The following is a 17,967-nucleotide window of genomic DNA, read 5'->3' on the forward strand; positions in this document are numbered from 1 at the left end:
GCCAATCTTTGAAGTATTTAACAGCGTCTTTTTTACAGGATAGATTTTATTCCTTTGGTCAAAAGCCTCCCTCTCCCCTTACTCAAACACAGAACACCCTGTGACTGCTGTTTTGATCCCCACGCTACAGCAGCCCAGCCAACGCTGAACAGGTCTACACACCTTTATAGGACACTAAACGCACGACACCAAGGATAACAAATACAGATACCCCATCAATTCAAAGGATCAGTAAAGAACCAAAGATACTGTTCAGACAAAGAGAACAGCAGCAAAGTAACATTAAAAAATATTAAAAGCATCCCCACTCCCAACCGAGGATTTGTTTGCTGCACTACATTTTGGAGGGAAACTTCAGGGCAAGAAATGGGATTTCTCTTTAAGAAATATCTTGTACAGACTTCTTCAGAGCACTTGGGGAAGTAAGGGGTAAGGGGCTTCAATTTTTTTTTTTCCATCCTGAGATTTTGGAAATGTTTTCCAGCAGCTCTCAATGTTTTTTCTACATTGGAATTTCTTTTCCCACACTATGAACAAATTTGATGCAGCTTACATATAAGATGTATTCAAGTCCCTACTGTTAGTTGCATATAATTCCTTAGAACAGAAAAAAACCCCAATCCACATCTTTTTTTTTTAATCTCCCTAGTTGATTAGCTAGTGAAGGAAACCGCAGCTCAGCTACAAATAAGTAAAGGCATATAAGCACGTTAGTCTCCACAAACCAACAATGAGCTCAGTCAAGTCATGGGGTTTTATTTCATGTTTTTTTCTTCAGGCAAGAAGGAAGAAGCTCTCACCATACCTGAGCAGAAGGAAGAGACTCACAGCTCTACCATCAGCTTGCCCAAAAAAGCAGCATGCATCCGTCTGGCACCTCCTGGCAGCTGACTGCTATTCAGCTTCAGCCAGCCCAGCTGGGGCGGATTTGCAGGCATTTAAAGATTCACAGGTGCAGCCACCAGCAGTTAGCTGACAAAGAGCTTGTGTAAATATTCCTTTTGCAAGCAGGTCTTCAGATCAAGTGTAGTGCTATAAACCAGCATCCGAAGTTTCTCCTGAAGCCCAAACACTGAGAAATAGACTCAGACCTCGTGTAAGGCTGCTCCCACCTGAAGCAGCAGTTCCACTGAAGTTACTGCCTCCCATACAACAGCAGAGATTAGGAGCTCATCAATATCTTTCTGGTGTGCTCCACAATTTGGCAAACTGTAACCCAAAGCCTATTTTGTCATGTTTTCTCTGTTCTTATATTATTGTTTTATACCATATTGCCTCCCCTTGCTTACTTAACTGTTGGTGTTGTGCTCTAAAACATGTCTCAAGCACCGACGCTGTTTGCAGGTACCAACAGCAACCTCTGTTTTTTTTCCTTTCTAAAACATAGTCACATAGAGGAAATTGTTTTAAACTTTTCAAGAGGTAACAAGCCCATTGTTTGGAGAGGAGACTTTAGAGCAGCAGTGCACTGCCATGACTGTGTTGCAGAGCATCCGTAAAAATCCTGGGGAGCGCAAGGGTTTGAGATTGGTGTGTGCTGGGACAGGGAGAGAGGGGACGGAGAATTCTCATTGTTTAAGTGTAAACAATAATCGGCTTTCCTAACTTAGAGAAGGAAGCAATCTAATGTGGAAAACAGTTGTTATGACTCTGTTTACGACTCCTTGTTCCCCAAAAATATGCTGGGTTGCTTTGTAACACTGAAGGGGGCTAAACTGAGCTGACCTGAAACTGGGCTAATGGCCGAAAACCCATCTGATAAGATGGGCTTGGGAATACCTTTTCTCTTTTTTATACTGGAAGCATGCCAGAGTGGAAAATACTGGGTGGAGGATCCATAACTCTTGCAACTGTAAGAGCTTTATCCTCAAACCCCCAGACAAATTCCAGTTGTTTAGGCAGTAAACTGGATTTACTGCCAAACGGTGGCTTAGGCACCTTTGGGGCTGAGTCCAAGGGCATGATCCTCAAACCAATCTCCTAACACCTCAAAAGCTGAAGGTTCATTAGAATTTTTTCCAACACAGCTGAAGTTCTCTGCATACAGTCTCATCTGTATTTAAGAGACAATTTAATATAGAAATTCCAAGAGCAAGGCCAAAACCCTGAGTCCCTCCTTCACCAAGGAAATAGGCTTCTTTTAGGGCCACAGGGACAATGCTTATGTTCTTAAGCTCTAATATTAAAGGTGGGTACCATCAAACCTCCTCTAACGCTTTCAGTGGAAATGGCAGCAGAGGCTGGTTTTGTGGTTTGACAACGTAAATCTTAAAAGTTCCAGTCACACACAGAAAAAAGAGCAATCTCCCCTCAGGCTATTTTAAATACACATTTTGTCTTGCTGCTTGAGTTGAAAGATGACTAAATCTATATTTTATATCTCTGATGCCTTTTCTGCTGTAGGGCATTCTTTTGTGTCTACAAATTGTTTCATCTGCAAAGCATTACAAAATTTCATCACAAGAAATGTATATACTTCTTTTGGTCAAAGGAGGTATCTGTTCATAAAATATTAAGTTAGCACACTATCATTATTCAGCACATGCATCTGAATACAGCCACTTCTTATTGGATTCAAGTAAAAAAAAAATCACATATTTCTGTAAGCAAAGCATAGCATAAAACGTTTTCATTTTACTGACATCAGAGAATTCTGCTTCTCAACTTTGAAATAACCTCTAATTACACAGGGAAACACTCCAAAAACCCAGTAACTTGATTTTTTTTTCTTCAAGGAATCTATCCCTAAAATAACTCTATAAAGTCGCATGACAACATCTGCAAAAAATATTATTACAACTTACCTTGCAGACAAAGAACATAATTTTCAATAGCTGGAAGTCAGGGGGGAAAAAAAAAATCAGAGAAAGAACCAAGGTCAAATGTTATCAATGAAAAGGGGAAAAGTTTACACTGAAGAAGGTAGTAGACACCACCTGTACTTGCACCTGAAGTCCTTAAACAATCTTTGATAGCCATTGTGGTAGATGACAGAGAGACAGACAGCAAAACTTTATCTGTGCCCTACATGCACAGTCCAGTTAAAATGTCTGAACACACTACTGGAGTCCCAGAGGTTTAGATGGTAGAAGCTAGACAGGTTGAAAGTGAGCTGAAGGAAAGATGTGTGGGTTGGGGCTTCCAAAAAGGACATGTTTTGAGTTTCTGTTTCAAAAAACCCAGCTATGGCATGCAGTATTGGAAAGGTAAAGCTTCTCTAACGTAAAAGGACAGAGGCAGTATCTTGAATTCTTTGTTTCACATGCTAGCTTTCTTTAAAAACAACTGACCTACTGACCCCTATCCATTTTCTCAGATACACCTTTGGAATCTACCAAAAGTGGTAAGAATTAAGATAAGTGTTTGGCTAAAACAGAGAAAATGCTTATTTTTTAAGCATGAAGGCTTAGGATTTAAAGAATAATTCTGCAGACTCACTGCATGATACAAGTTGCTTGTGTTTCATGACTTTCACCTAGAAGAAGGAGGGAAATATAGATTGCATCTTTCCTTCAAATAAAAGCCTAAAGAGCAAGTAGCTCCTTCCCCAAAAGCCAAAGGGCACACATAAACAAGCTCTTCAACTAGCCCTCTGACATATATTCATATAAACTATATGTCACATACTGTGGAGACTTCTAAAGTGATTTCCCAGAGAAGTAAATCAAGAGATGGAATCAGAGAATTACTCATGACTAATGCAATTAAGTAACTATGTCAAAACTGTCCATCTGAAACTCTTAATGATTTTCAGAATACAGCCTCATCCAGATTAAGACTACTGTAGATAATTTACAAATCGCAAGAGTTATTGTAATCTGTGACAACTCTAAAATAAATTGTTACCAGAAGTGTACTGGTTACAATTTTTAAAGTATACTCTAGACTAACCACTCATCTGAAATTACAGGATCATTCTCTCCCAGCTGCCCCACCAACTGCTACGTGTTTGTTAAGTGAGCAAAGCTCCTTACTAAAAGACAACTGCAAGCTACTCCTACTGAGCCCTTCAAGATCCTCTTCCAACTTTGTTCCTGGACTCACTTTTTTGTGGCCTCTATTTACAAAAGCTCCAAAATTGTCTGGAAACTTTGAAATGAGAAATAAATGTAAGTCTGATTAAAATAATTAGATGAGGCTGAGACTCACTGCATGATGATGGCAGTGCAGGTGGAAAATCTCACATTTTTTTCCTCCTGGGGAAAAGTAGGAATAAGAAGTAGCCCTTACAGAAGATCCCCATAGGGTCCTCCAGTTAGTTCTTTGGCCTCACTCCAAAAGGAAAGAATGAACAGCCTGGCCCCTCATCCCAAACTGAGTGCAAGTTGACAAACTCACCGTCAACGACACCAAAAACTGCTGACAGTTACTAAAGAAGAGTAAGTAAATGTGAAAATTAAGACTGGCAGCAGCCCTTATCCATTATTTTCAGGAAAAAAACACCGTCCAACAAGATTGAGGAAGGTTTCATGCCATACTCGAGTCAAAGTGTAAGAAACAAAAGTTGTGTGTGAGGTTGGATTAACCACTGACTAAAATAGAATTTCTTTTGGGTTTTGTTTTTTTTTTTTTAAATCACTGAGCAAGAAATGAAACACACAAAAGTTGCGTTGATCTTTGCTTCCTGCTTTGGAAGGAGATGTAGTGGCTCTGAAATAAGATTAAAAAAAATAAATAAGTATAAGAGCTAGCTTCAATCAGGAAGTGCTGGAAATCTTACAGTAAACTTTGATCCTTTTAACTTAGGCCATGTACATTCAACCTTTTCAGGTTAGTTTAACCTTTGAGGTTAATTTGAAGATCACATGGGATTTTGTTAAACACTACAAGCATACACAGTAAAAGGAAGTAGTGCAGGCCATCTTATTAAGCATAACTTCAGTACAGCTAAACAGATTGCAACAGCACAAGATTGGAAACTTCTTGAAAGAACAATGAAGAAGATAAAGGGAGTAAATAAAGTTACATCCTGGCTCCGGGACTGGTTCTGCCCAGAGAGTAAATATCTTCTTGTTGACAACTCTCTATACGGAAAAGCCAAAGCATTCTGTAAGAACAGCAAGTCATTTTTACTCTAAATTATTGAAGCAAAGTATCTCTGCTTATTCATCAGGGAAACTCTTAAGTTCTTTTTTTCACTATTGCGTTATTTTTGCCAATGTCCTTTCCTCATAAAGGCATATATTCTTCAGCAGCCCTGAAAGCAGGAAAAATTTAACTTCCTACTATGTCACTGCATACTATGGCATTAATGCCATATATGCTAGTGCCTCTAATTAAATGGGCTTTTAAAATAGCACTAATGGTCAGGAAGACTTCCCCCCCCATTTCAAGAGTCACAGGCACAGTCAGATTTTGTATTCCGAGGATTCGTTTTACACATATTGAAGTAACACAACTATTTTTGACAGTTTTTTCCTCCATTCACATGCGTAACCCTTAATGTCACACAACCACAACCCTTACAAAATGTCTGGTTTTTCTAAGACGACTCATAGACAGCTTAAACCTTAGCAAACAAAGACAAAGAGAAAATCATAGGCAGAGGTTGGGGAGATCCAAGGGGCAAGGGAACAGGCTCAAGGAGTTGAGAGTCAATGATCTATTGGAACAGGAGCCTAGAGGTAAAGTCTTGTATTGCCCTTAATTCTCTGTGTGTGTGCGTGTCTCTAATTGGAAAGATTCTTAAAAGCCCTGGCTTTCTTGGAGGAATCATCATCCAGGGGAATAAAACTGGTGGCCACATCAGTATCCCAGAGCCTACACATTCCACTATTATGCACACAGCTGGAAAAGTAACATTTTTCCCCCAAGTTGAGCAAGACACCAAAAGTTTTAAAATATTAACTTATATAGCATTATAATTTAGAATACAATTTTATGTTGTTTAAAAAGGAATTCAAATCACTTTTTAACACAAGAAATGGGAAATAATAAGCAATTTTAGGGATCTTGAGTGCGAGCACTCTCAGAAATGTGCTGATAATGTCATCCATTTTAGATATTTCTGCTTTCTATCACAGCATGCATCTTAACGTGATTGTAAAGTACACTCAAATCATGCATTTCCTTCACTTTTACTCTCAAACACAAAGAATAAAGATTTTTTTAAAAAACCACTAAATTAAAAATTTCAGAAAAAAAACAGTTAAAAAAGGAGGCTGGGGTCCCTCACTTTTATAGGACAAGTCAATACAGACACCTAAGTGAAGGAAGAAAAAGAACATTTGCCTGTGTTGCTGAATTGGTATCTTTAAACAGTAACAACGTCTTTATCAGAAAACATACAGTGAACACATTGCAGCAGCAGAAACTGCCCTATAAAATTGTGTGATGATGCTCTGAAACTGATTTCTGAGGGAAGCAGCAGCTCATTCTTGATGGAATTACTGCTTGGGCATTTTTCTGACAGCTGTGACTGTTTTTGCTGATGTGCTCACTTTTTACTGAGTAACTTGGCCGAACCCGATAAATAATTTAATTTAAGCATATCACAGATATTAAATGGTAATAAGTTGGGAGTGGGGATGCTATTTGAGAGGAAAGTAAGTTCTATACAAACCTTAAATGAAAATTTAGATCCTAAAATATCTAATCTATCTTTCCTTCAGAAAAAGGGATTTAAAATAAACCCTAAACCCTCCCACCCACCGGTCAGACTCTTCCAACAACGGGCATTCTATGAACAGAGCGTATTTTCAACAATCAATGAGCTAGCACCATTTATAGCAGTAAGACTCTTGAAATGCATGCTTTTTTGGCACGTATAAAACATGGAGCTCAAAATGCTTCCAAGAACACAGTCCCAAGCCACGCACCTTACACACTCCTGCCTTAGCAGACTGCACAAGTCTGTTTACCTTTACAAGACCTAGGAGTTATTATAAAGTTAAGCCAACTTACCCTGTGCCACAAAATCCAGCCACGAACACCATTCTGAGAAAAAATAATAGCTCTTCATTTCTGCTACAGAAATTCCTCTCTGATTCATCATCAGAGAAGAAAAATGTCCACTTTTCCCCTCCCCTGCTTAGAACAAACTACAGCAGAAGGCAAGAGCTTTCATATTAATTGAACTTTGTTCCATAAATGCAACAGGTGGCATAAGATGACTTTACAAATATATTTTCCTCCAGTAATGCCATTGTTCTCGTAATTATCTCTTTAATTACAGTATTCTCCCCTCATGTCCCCACCCTGAATATTTACAGACTGCCAATATACCCAGTGTCTGATACAGTCTATCAAGGCTATAGGCTGAAGCCCTAAGTATGTTTTCACTCATGTTAGGCTTTAACAAGGCAAAGCAAAACTGTTTTTCACTCAGATATTCACAACACTATCTGGAACTAGTTGTACTGGATTGCTCACTCACAGGTTTAACATTTTGGTGCAGTTTATCCCCTCTGCTATGGATTCACACCCAACTCTCTTCTCCCAACTTTCTGCTGGAAAAAATGCAAGGGCATTTCCAGCAGGATGGGTAAGGGAAGTGTCAAGTGTGGAAACCCCAAATCTCAAATAAATCCCCTTTCAACGCATTTATCCAGCCAGGAGATTAAGGTGTGAATGCAGCAAACAGTAAACTCAGCATTACACACCTGGACCTATCTAGTGTAGGGACTAACAGTAATAAAGTTGTAGTGGCAGACTTTAACACTGACCAGAAATCTCAGTGTTTACACAGGCTCAAGGCAGGCTTTGGCTATGTTGTAGCCTTCAGGTACATAAGCATGTCTGCTATACTCATGTATTCAGTCTGACATTTCCTGCATCCATGCATTTTGCTGTCCTGCCTGTAAGCTACCACCCTCTCCCTATACAAGAATGCCCAACAGCCAACAGAAATACCCAAACTCCAGGAGAAGATGCACCACATCTCCATCCCCTCAGCTGACACGGAAGATGCAAGAGTGCTCTTTCTCTGAACTCCTCTTCACTCTTTGTGGTGGATTACCCAGGTTGTGGATTAACGAAGCTTCGTCTGACTCTCTCACTACAAAAGTCTATTAGTATTAGACTCCCACATTACAGCGCTGCCTCACTGTACCTCACTGCAGAACTTCCTTGGATTGGAAGGACCCTGGGACCCGGACAATCTCCTCATCCATCCATTCATTCCATGCCTACAGCATATACATGAAAGCGAACCGCCTCAGAGCTTCAGTCATCTTCATCAGAAAACCAACCTGAATTCAGTGTGAAAAGATGCAGACTACAGGATGCCTCCAAAGATACTCCCCGTCCATACTAAGCGCAGCACAGACTGAAGACGGATGTCTCTGGAGTCTCCACTTGCCAGACTCGTCTTACAGCTCTTGGTTCCAGCTGACCTACTGTTCCCGTTTGCTTAGAGAAAGTGAGAAGAGGGAGAATCTCAAAGGACAGTCTGCGAGCACCGTGCCAGCAAGCCCAACGCGAAGGGCCACAGCAGGTCAGCACCATGGAAAATCTCCCCTGCTGATGGGAGACAGGCATCCCCACAGAAGACTGCTTGAAGCCACGGCTTTCCAGGGCTGAAATCCTCCACAAACGCTACAACTGCCATCCCACCTGCCTGTAGTCAGAGATGCAGAAGCACACAGAAGGTGTACGGTCAAGGATGGATGCAGAAACCACGATGCTGTCTCACACGAGCCTGGCTATATCAGTCTGGGCCCTGCCTGCCCAGGGCACCTGGTCCCAAACCTCTGCATTCCAAAAAGCAAGCATCACCAGAGCCAGGGCTCAACCAGGGTGAGGGGATAAAGGGAACGCAGCCTGCTCTGGGTACGAGACACCCACGGAGAGTGGTGTTATGAAGATTAGGCCAAGGAGGACAGATCCAACTGTCCACAGCTGTAAGGAAATAAAGTCTGCTTTGTTACAAGGAAAATAAGAGAGAGACAGATTTGATGAAGCATGAAGACTCTGGAAGATGGGCCAGCTTCTCTTATTAAGGTAAATAAGATAATGCAAAATCAATATATGAGCTAGGACATTTATTGTTCATGCAAAGATTTCTATATTCTATAGTAAAGACTTTATCATGCCGGAAAGGGTGAAGTGACAGCAAGCAAGCCTGCTCCCGGCAATTTCCAGAGATGCTAATGAAGAGAGAACAAAGCTCTGAGAGACCTGGGACAACAGGACAGAGCAGCTTAATTTTGTCACAAGGAGAAGAGAGGCGCATACATCATGCGATTCGCAGAGTCACAAGCGCATTTACTTTGGAAATACATGCTTGTCAAAATTGTAATTTTACCCAGAGTAGCTACAGGACAGAAATGTTCCCAGGCTGCAGTACCTTTCCCCTTCCACAATCTAAACCCTTGATCCACCTTCTGGTTAACATTTGGTCTGGAAGTGACACTGAATGCTAATTGCGATCTGCCACCAGGAAGGTGGGAACACTCTTATCAGTCCAAAAGGCCATAAAATGGCTTTGACCAAAACAATGGAATAATTCTTGCTGGATATATAAGGTTAACATTAGAAGCATATAATTGCTTTCCTAATGTTGACATAAAATGGGTAACAGGAAGGAAAGGAAACAGAATTTTTGCATACTTGAAGACTTCAAACAGAAAAGGCTGCAACACAATCAAAAGGAGTTTGGGAATAATAATAAAGGCGGGTGGAAGAGAAGACAGACAGCTTTCTACAGAAACACACAGTTTTCTGACTATACACACCTATATATTGTGAAAGGAACCTGTAAGTAAGAGATGACCGTATAGCACTACGAGATTTGTATTAAGGATCTGAGTCTAAAGGAAATTAGGCTAAAATGAGGAAAACTACCTATGTTAGGATGTGTTCAATACATTAAATTTGTGTTTTTCTCCTATGCAGTCAAGGCTTTTGTCTATACCTGGAATTAGCTCCAATCCCTTCATGAACAGCCAGCTGGCACCCATAACTCAGAGGTACATAAATGTTATCAGATAAATGGTGCAAGTGGTAACTTTATGGCTACACTTTGAACTTGACTGCAGTATGATTACTACCAAGTGATGGTTGAATTCTAAAGGAAGGGAAGAGTGAAATTTGAGGAGGCCTTGTTTTGTTTTGCTTTGCAAGACTGCATCCCATGTGTTTAAAATACAACTAAGTTTTTCCTGACTTTACTGTGATTACCAGCAATTAGCATCAAATCTTCTTCTAGTCTGAGCTGAATGGAATAAATTGGAATAATTAGCTAGCGCTCCTAAAGCTACCAAACCTTGGCCTCATGAATGCCCAGAATTGATGTCAGTAACAGTGAAATCTTTACATTTCAGAAGTTACAAAAAAAAAAAGGTTATCAAAAAACCCTTACAATTTTAATTCCAAACAAAATAGATGACAAAAGACTCAGTAAGCACAGTACAAAAGGCGGCATGAGCAAAAGGAACCACCAGAGAGGCATTTTTTCTCTTCCTATTTTTTTCTAAAAGTAAGTGTCCATACTGAAGAAAGGAACATTGAAAGGCCTTGAAAACTTTGTATTTTCCTATATAGGTAACTTATGCTGATTTCAATTTCATATGCTCCAAATTAATTTAAAAAGAAACAAACTAAAAGTCATCTTTTAAATAATAATAGAACACTGTGCATATAAAACCAAGAAAGGACTAATTAAAAATTGAAAAATCTGCTTCAACTTATCTCAGCTAGTCAGGGTTAACCTATTTCAGGGAAAAACTCCAAGAAAACGTAGCTTTACTAAATACAAAGATCATATAGTTATCAGTCACAGTAACATATCATTACACCACATACTGTATTAAACAGACTTCGAGACTGAATAAATGGCAGCAAGACCTAAGTTTAGTATGTTACACTTAAAGATCAAAGGCTTCTGGATTTTTTTGAGTACAGGGTTTTTTTGCATAATTATATTTTTTAAGAGCAGAGCACTCAGTGAAGTTCTAGAGTATTGAAGGGGGGTTGCTGTAAAGCATTCAAATCTGTGTCTGTCAGATACTATCACACACTTGGAACTGCAAGGAATAACAAGATATAATGTTTTTCTCTCTTAAGTACTGGTGACAGATAGTAATCACTATCCATGAGTAATATCTAATATGGATAAAGATATGTATTTTTTAGTTATAACAGTTGATCACATGACCACATGATACACCTATACATTCACCTCACCAGAGCATATTTGGCGTGGGTTATTTCGTGAGTGCCGTCTGCCATGAAGGATTTGGATGAATCTTGGTAGGATCCTAAAATGACTTTCATGTCCTTCCCTTAAAAGGCGGCGTTGAGACATGGGTGTTTGTCCCTGTGTCTTCACCAAGTTATTCACCAAAGGAAATAAAAAATCAGCTCTTCAGTATTACACTCTTCTAATGCACTGAAAGATACTCTGATTTTGTTTTTAAACGTCAATGGAACATTAAATTTCTGTGTCAAATTCAAATGCTACCAAAAAAAGATAAAAAAAGGACGCAGATTTAAAGAGCTGGAAATGGGTGCAGTTCGATTATTTGTATTGTATGTGCTTTTCCTCAGAAACCAGTATCTGGTTATACTACAAAGAAAAAGGAAAAATCAGTTGTACTTAATGGACTGAAAATGCCAAGATAGTTTCTGCATGAAGCTGCGAGACCCTTTCAGTTCCTAGCATGCTGCACCCAGCAGACCGGACATTTTACCACAGCTTTCAGGCTGCTCTCAGTGTGACTAGTATGAATAAAGGAGGCACAGCTGCTCGCGTAAGCAGGTCAGATGAAAATTTTTTTAAGAAGTATGAAATGGTCCGTCTTTCAGTGTTTCATGCAAAAATAACTGTAGCCAAACTAACAGCCCTGTGCTATGTCCGATGAATAAAAGCCCCCCCAAAACATCCAGTTTGTTAGCGCACTCCAGCTGTGCACGGCGATCCAAAGCTGCTGCTCCTCTCAAGTGGCTGGAGCTATTGCATCTGTCTTCACATCCTTCTCCTTAATTTGAAGGATGTCTAGTCGCTGCAGAGAGACATCCGAGGATTCTCCTGAAGAAGGGCAAGTTGAAGGTCTTCCTTTATTATAACTTTGTGGTCTCGCTCGTAAGTTCTCAACTCAGCACTCCAAGGGCAGAAATCTCACGCTGACACTTGCTGCGTTTCCTACTTCTGTGTCTGAAGCACCCTGTATTCCTCAGGGGCCGGCAAATTAAAAGAAAATACCGTTGTCAACACAACGTCGTCAGTCAGAAACTCCTCTTCGGTTCACTTCCCTAAGTCAGACTCTCTCCATCAATCTATCCTCTCCCTGAATTTGTACAGAAGTGAGGACCGAGTCCCTCAAAGGCAAAGCCCGTTTCCAGAATATGCGAGCAGAGAGGTCTCACAAGAAAAACCTAAATCTTCCTGGGAGTTAACAAACAACTAATAGGAAGGAAGGGAGGGGAAATGAATCCCAGGCTTTCTTAAAACGTATCAGGAAACCCTACACTGTCTGTTCCTCCTGTCTCTTTCAATGCAGGAGAGAGGAAATTGATAATGCTGCTTTACTTGGCAGTCAACATTTTCCTCTCAATTCTGTTTAACTATGTCCTGTATGGCCACAGATCTGCCACAGCCCTGATATATACCATTACGCACACAAAACTGAAGAAGCATTTTGAAATATGGTGTACCAACTATTACTCTGAAAATAAATCCAAGCAGACAAACTTTAGTTAAGTCCCATTGAAGTAAATATTAAATAACTTATTACAAAATACTAGTTTGAATATACCTTGTTAACAGAGGAGAATCATTACAGTTTTACCTGGAAAATGGTCAACTTTCAACATGAAATCACATGCAAATGTGACAATCTTGAAATGTGATGATCAAGAAAAGTATCTAAGTAAGAACGGACGCATTACATGCAAGTATCACTTGTTCTCCAAATTTATCATACTAAGCAGACGGACCACTGCCTACTGTAGTCGTGCTGGATCCTGGATCAAAGGCCTACCCAGCTTATTTAAGTAATACAGGAATTAAAAGGAAGGAAGGAAGGAAGGGAACAGCTTAGTGGTGGAAAACCACCATGATACACACCGCCACTGTACCATATACTCAGGGTTCAAACAAAAGAGGAACTGAAGTAAGGCACAGACAAAATTCCACATTTTCTTGTGCTGCTCGTCACCAAGGGGCACAAAGCAGTGGTTCTCGTCAGAGGGGAGCAATAGCATGTTGCAGAGACAACACTGCAACCTGCCTCTTGCTGCTGAGTTGCCCAGCAGAAGCACCAAATGTGACCAGGAGATGCCTGTGGCAGATTGCCAGTCGTCAGGGCTTTTCTCCTGCTGGCAGGCTACTACTTGTTTGGGGTTTTTGGGGCACACCAGCCTCATGACCAAAGGGCCTGGTCTGACAATCAAGTGGGATGCTGATGAAACTACACATCTTCATCCGGCAGCCGAGTCACCAGCTAGAAAACGAGGCAGATGATAGGACAAGAGGAAACAGCCTCACGTTGTGCCAGGGGAGGTTTATATTGGATATTAGGAAAAACCTCTTCACCAAAAGGGCTGTCAAGCACTGGAACAGGCTGCCCAGGGAAGTGACAGAGTCACCATCCCTGAATGGATTTAAAAGATATGTGGATTTGACACTTAAGGACACAGATTAGTGGTGGACTTGGCAGTGCTAGGTTAACAGTTGGACTCGATCTTAAAGGTCTTTTCCAACCAAAACAATTCTGTGATTCTATGAAAAGCAACTTGTTGTCCCAGCAGTGGTTTGAGCGTGCAGTAATGCTAGTGGCACATGGTAGAAACCTCACCAACAATTTGTGCGCATGACTATGACAATGAAGCAAGAGTATGTTCTCCTTGCTTTCTTCATATATCAAATGCACGCAGAAGATTGATGACTTGAGTTGTAAAGTTGTTAAGTACACACAATCCTACTGAAAGCTAGCCATTAGCTACATCCCTGTCCGCAAAACAAGCTTTTAATCTTCTTTCAAGCACTCAAATTTGTGCCTAGAAGCAAAGAAATTAATCACAACAATGGCTATGGCGGCACACAATCAGAAGGAAACAGATGGTGTAACGCAGTGTTTTCCAAACAGCAGCAGCCTCTATCTCCAGGAAAATAATCTGAATATTTTCCCTTGCTGTTGGCATCTATAACAAAAGCTCCTATTAGAAGGACTTCTTCTCTGTTCTGTATGGCATCAGGAAATTACTTAGCAGTTTAAAGACTAATATACTTTGAGTATTATAGCTGGCAGAACCAACCAGATTGCACCTATCTCTCTTTCGTGTCACATAAACACTAACACTCAACAGGTAACACCTCCACAGTTATCTTTAAATGACTGCAGGCAGCCTGATGGAATCAACAAAATCATAGCAATGAAACAGGGCTTATTTTTCTCACGCTTCATTTCCAGGTCTGTTTCTGACCGCAGGCATAGTGTTGCACATTGACAACAGAAGCAGCCACGCTGACTTACGTCTGTATACTCTCTCCAATTCTTCCTTTCGTTCCCACAATATTTTAGTACAGTAACTTCAAGTTTTCTTGGGAATCATTCAATTAAGCTGCCATCACTTTCATTATTGCTGGATGTTCTCACTGTTCCTTTCACCTTTTCATTTGTACAGGAGCCTTATCTTTATGTGACATCTCAAATGCCCTACTGTGATTTTTCCTCCAAATCCCAACAATTATTTACAGGCCCTTCTTTACATCCTCACATTTAATGCAACACTGAAATGTTCACATTATGGGACCATGTATCCCTCCTAACTGTACAATGCAGGAGGGCTCTGATAGCAGAGTCAACACTGCTCTAGAATTTCTTCTGTATCTCTTGCACTCCTCAACACAAGTTATTCTTCGTATCTGCTGATATGCCACTGCCACTGGTGTTGACTTCTCTCCTTAGTTGTAGATCTCATTTTTCAGGGAAAAGATTGCATCTCGCAGACAAGAAAACATGGCACCTCTCATGCTTGACACTTCAAGATCCCACCACGCACACACTGCACAGGAGTCCACCTGTGAGATCTGTATCTACCGCTCACCCAGTCTCTTCCTCTGGAGTCCTTGCAAGGAGGAGCTTCTGTATCAGAGGTGCCATCACCCCCCACCTGATAAAAAGAGAGGACTGCAGGAGAGATCTCACATGAAGAATATAAAAGACTATGAAAATTATGTGAGGAATTGCATCTAACATACACATATGCAGAGCTCAGAAATTACTGCTTCTTGGAACAGTTTCTAAAAAGCAAATATAAGGGTACATACAAGCTAAATCTCATAGTCTGTTCAAAAAGGTGCAAGTGCCATGTGTATCTTTCAGCATCACCACATTCACAATAACAGTGGAAATGAAACATGGGGGAAGAGAAGCAAAATGTTTAGATTTTTGTTTCAACTACGCTTCATCGATTATGTCTGAGCACATATTTATTTTGTTGAGAAAAGTAGTACAAACAGCTAAATTGGACTCATGCTACATTATGGAATAAAATGATCATTTTGCACACATTAAAAATGTAACATACAAGTTACTTCTTCTAATCTGAAGCGTAATCTGTTTTATAGAGTTGAAGACCCATATACCGTGACAAAGTAGCACTGATTGTTGTTATGCTTAGTCCTAGTCTTTCTTACAACCCCACAGAAATATTGAATTATGGCAAGTTGCTTGTGTTGATTTTTAAAATTAAAAACAAATTGACAAAGATTAATCCTCACCAGAGGCTAGTCAGTAGGTGACTGACTAGTAAGTCAGTAAAGAGTCAGCTAGAGGCTCATTTTAAATGAAAAAGAAAGTGCAGCTGAGACGTTAAAGATACAGAATTTAGTATTTTTACATCCATAAATTCCACCAGGCTCTTGTAGAGGGAAAATGCTGAGAGAAAACCTGTCTGAAAACCTGAGAAATAAATCATTATCCCATGGAATATTTTGGTATTATTGAAATACAAGGAAAGAATTTATCTTCCTTTTTCAATGTACATGAGATGAATAAAAAGTTTAGGTACAATCTTGTACCTGCATTATAGTTATGCTTCTTTGAATTGGATAGGCGTGCTTATATTTCACTTTCAGGCTACTCTGTCAGAACATTCTCTCTAACAAAAAGCTTAGAAATGGTTTCCATAGTGTAATCTAGAGAATCTGTGAACTGAAATTACATTTAATAAAATACCACGACATATAAGGAGAAGCTGGAGTGGAGAGAAATCTCAGAAATAGATATGAACGGAGACATATCCTGGCAAACCTAAAAGCTATTAGAAACAAACTCAGTACCTCCCAAAAACATAGACAGTGATAAACATTCTCAGTATTTTGATACTGATTTATCAAAGGTTAGGAGTTAAAAGAATTATTTGGTTTCACAAGAAATCTACACAGAAACCCTGAATTCAGTTACAAGAGCGAATTAGGTTAGTTGTCCAAGCTTAATCCTAACTGGATGTATCTGCTCAGAGACAAACCACGCTTGTAATAAGCATCAGATAAATATAAGTAGATCAGGACTGAGATAAATGGACAGCTTGCATTCTATTTATACTTGCACATTATGCTGCTGAACCACAGCTGCCAGTCTTTCTTTAAATCAATCTCTCTCAAAAAAAAACCAACCAAACCCTAAAACAAATCCTAAAATCAATACAGAGCATTTCATAATTTAAATGTACCATAAGAAACAAAAAATTTGCAAGATATAAATCAAGTTTACAATATTCTGGAAGTGTTAATATTAAATTATCAAGATAACAAAAAGCTTTTAAAGCCTAAAATCTGTCCCTCTAATTTAAGTAATCTCTTATCACATGTCTGAATTTCCTAAGGGTTAGCAATAAATTTGACCCATCTCCAACAGAACAAGTTCTTCCACCGTTAGCAATAGAAAATACTCAGAAAATCACAGTGGATCAGAGAAATAACTAGAGGAGCACAGCTCTTTATCATCAGCCATGCAAAGTGAGGCTTAACATCTAACAAGGCAACACTTCTAGTTTATCCTTTAACATGCGTCCTTTAGCTTTTGAAGGCAACCAGCAATCAACTTCAAAACTTCAGAGATGTTCTGGGAAAGAGTAAGGAAACTGCACTTACACTGGTGAAGACCAGGAGGTTGGAACATGGGAAAAGCCTGATTAGCACCTGGTGCCAACCCAAGGCTGCAGGTAAAGGCTACCCTGATATTGGAGCTAATTAAGCAACTGCCCCCACCAGTTCACTTGTTTACTTAAAATCTATTAGGTAAAATGACCTGGCAAATGACAATTACACGTTGGGATTGGGCAGATTTGTCAGAGCTATGAGGCCTACCTTTTTGGTCAGAAGTGAAAGCATGTGAAGAATAGGAATCTGTTCAGATTAGGAAGCTCCTGGGAATTATTTTTGATCCTATGCTTGATACATGCCTGCACTTTCACCCAACCGCCCTGTCTCAGCTCTGTGTTCAGCACCCGACTGCTGCTGCTGCTGTGAGCACCAACGCAAGGGAGGGAGATGACCACGGCCGAGGGTGGGCCTGCAGAAGGGGATTTTTGCAGCAAGAGAAGGAGAAAGAAAGTGATGGGAGACCTTTGATGTCACTGAGCAGCTGTGCCTGCACACCACAGAGTCACAGCAAGGGGAAGCTGCTAACATAGACCAGATAAAACAACGGCAGAGAAAAGAAGCGGGTTAAAATGGTTTATCAATCAAATATAATTTTATTCACAGTGTTCTGTAAAGATACTACAGTTTCAGGCATATTGGCCATTCCCAGCCCATACACTCTGGGACACAGTGGTCATTCCCATCATGTGCCAGCTGCATCTATAACCAATAATACTAATCAAACTAAGGGGCTAAGGGTAACTAGTTGCCTTTATACATTAAGTTATGCTAGTGGAAACTCTGTTCAAAAATCATCTGCATCTAGTATGTGTGTGTATATATATGTGTATACACATACCTATATAAGCACATATGAACATATAAAAATGAATAGTACATGCAGTCAACAACACTGACTGATCACAGCAAACAGCTCT

General features: G+C 40.0%; 1 protein-coding gene across 12 annotated transcripts in view; it reads right to left on the bottom strand.

Moving 5' to 3' along the window:
- The window catches only part of MCF2L (MCF.2 cell line derived transforming sequence like), a 164,597-nt gene that overhangs the window by 89,788 nt on the left and 56,842 nt on the right, over nt 1-17,967 (bottom strand). For 2 of the 12 annotated variants that reach the window (XM_075739816.1, XM_075739775.1), the window contains exon 1: nt 11,125-12,314. The exons of the other annotated variants lie outside the window; for them this stretch is intronic. In XM_075739816.1, coding sequence (XP_075595931.1) covers nt 11,125-11,245 — 121 coding nt within the window. In that variant the 5' untranslated portion in view covers nt 11,246-12,314. Of the gene's footprint in view, nt 1-11,124; nt 12,315-17,967 lie in introns of those variants that run through there. 12 annotated transcript variants of the gene reach the window in all.

The sequence above is a fragment of the Balearica regulorum genome, chromosome 1, assembly GCF_011004875.1.
Source record: "Balearica regulorum gibbericeps isolate bBalReg1 chromosome 1, bBalReg1.pri, whole genome shotgun sequence".
Classification (NCBI taxonomy): Eukaryota; Metazoa; Chordata; class Aves; order Gruiformes; family Gruidae; genus Balearica; species Balearica regulorum.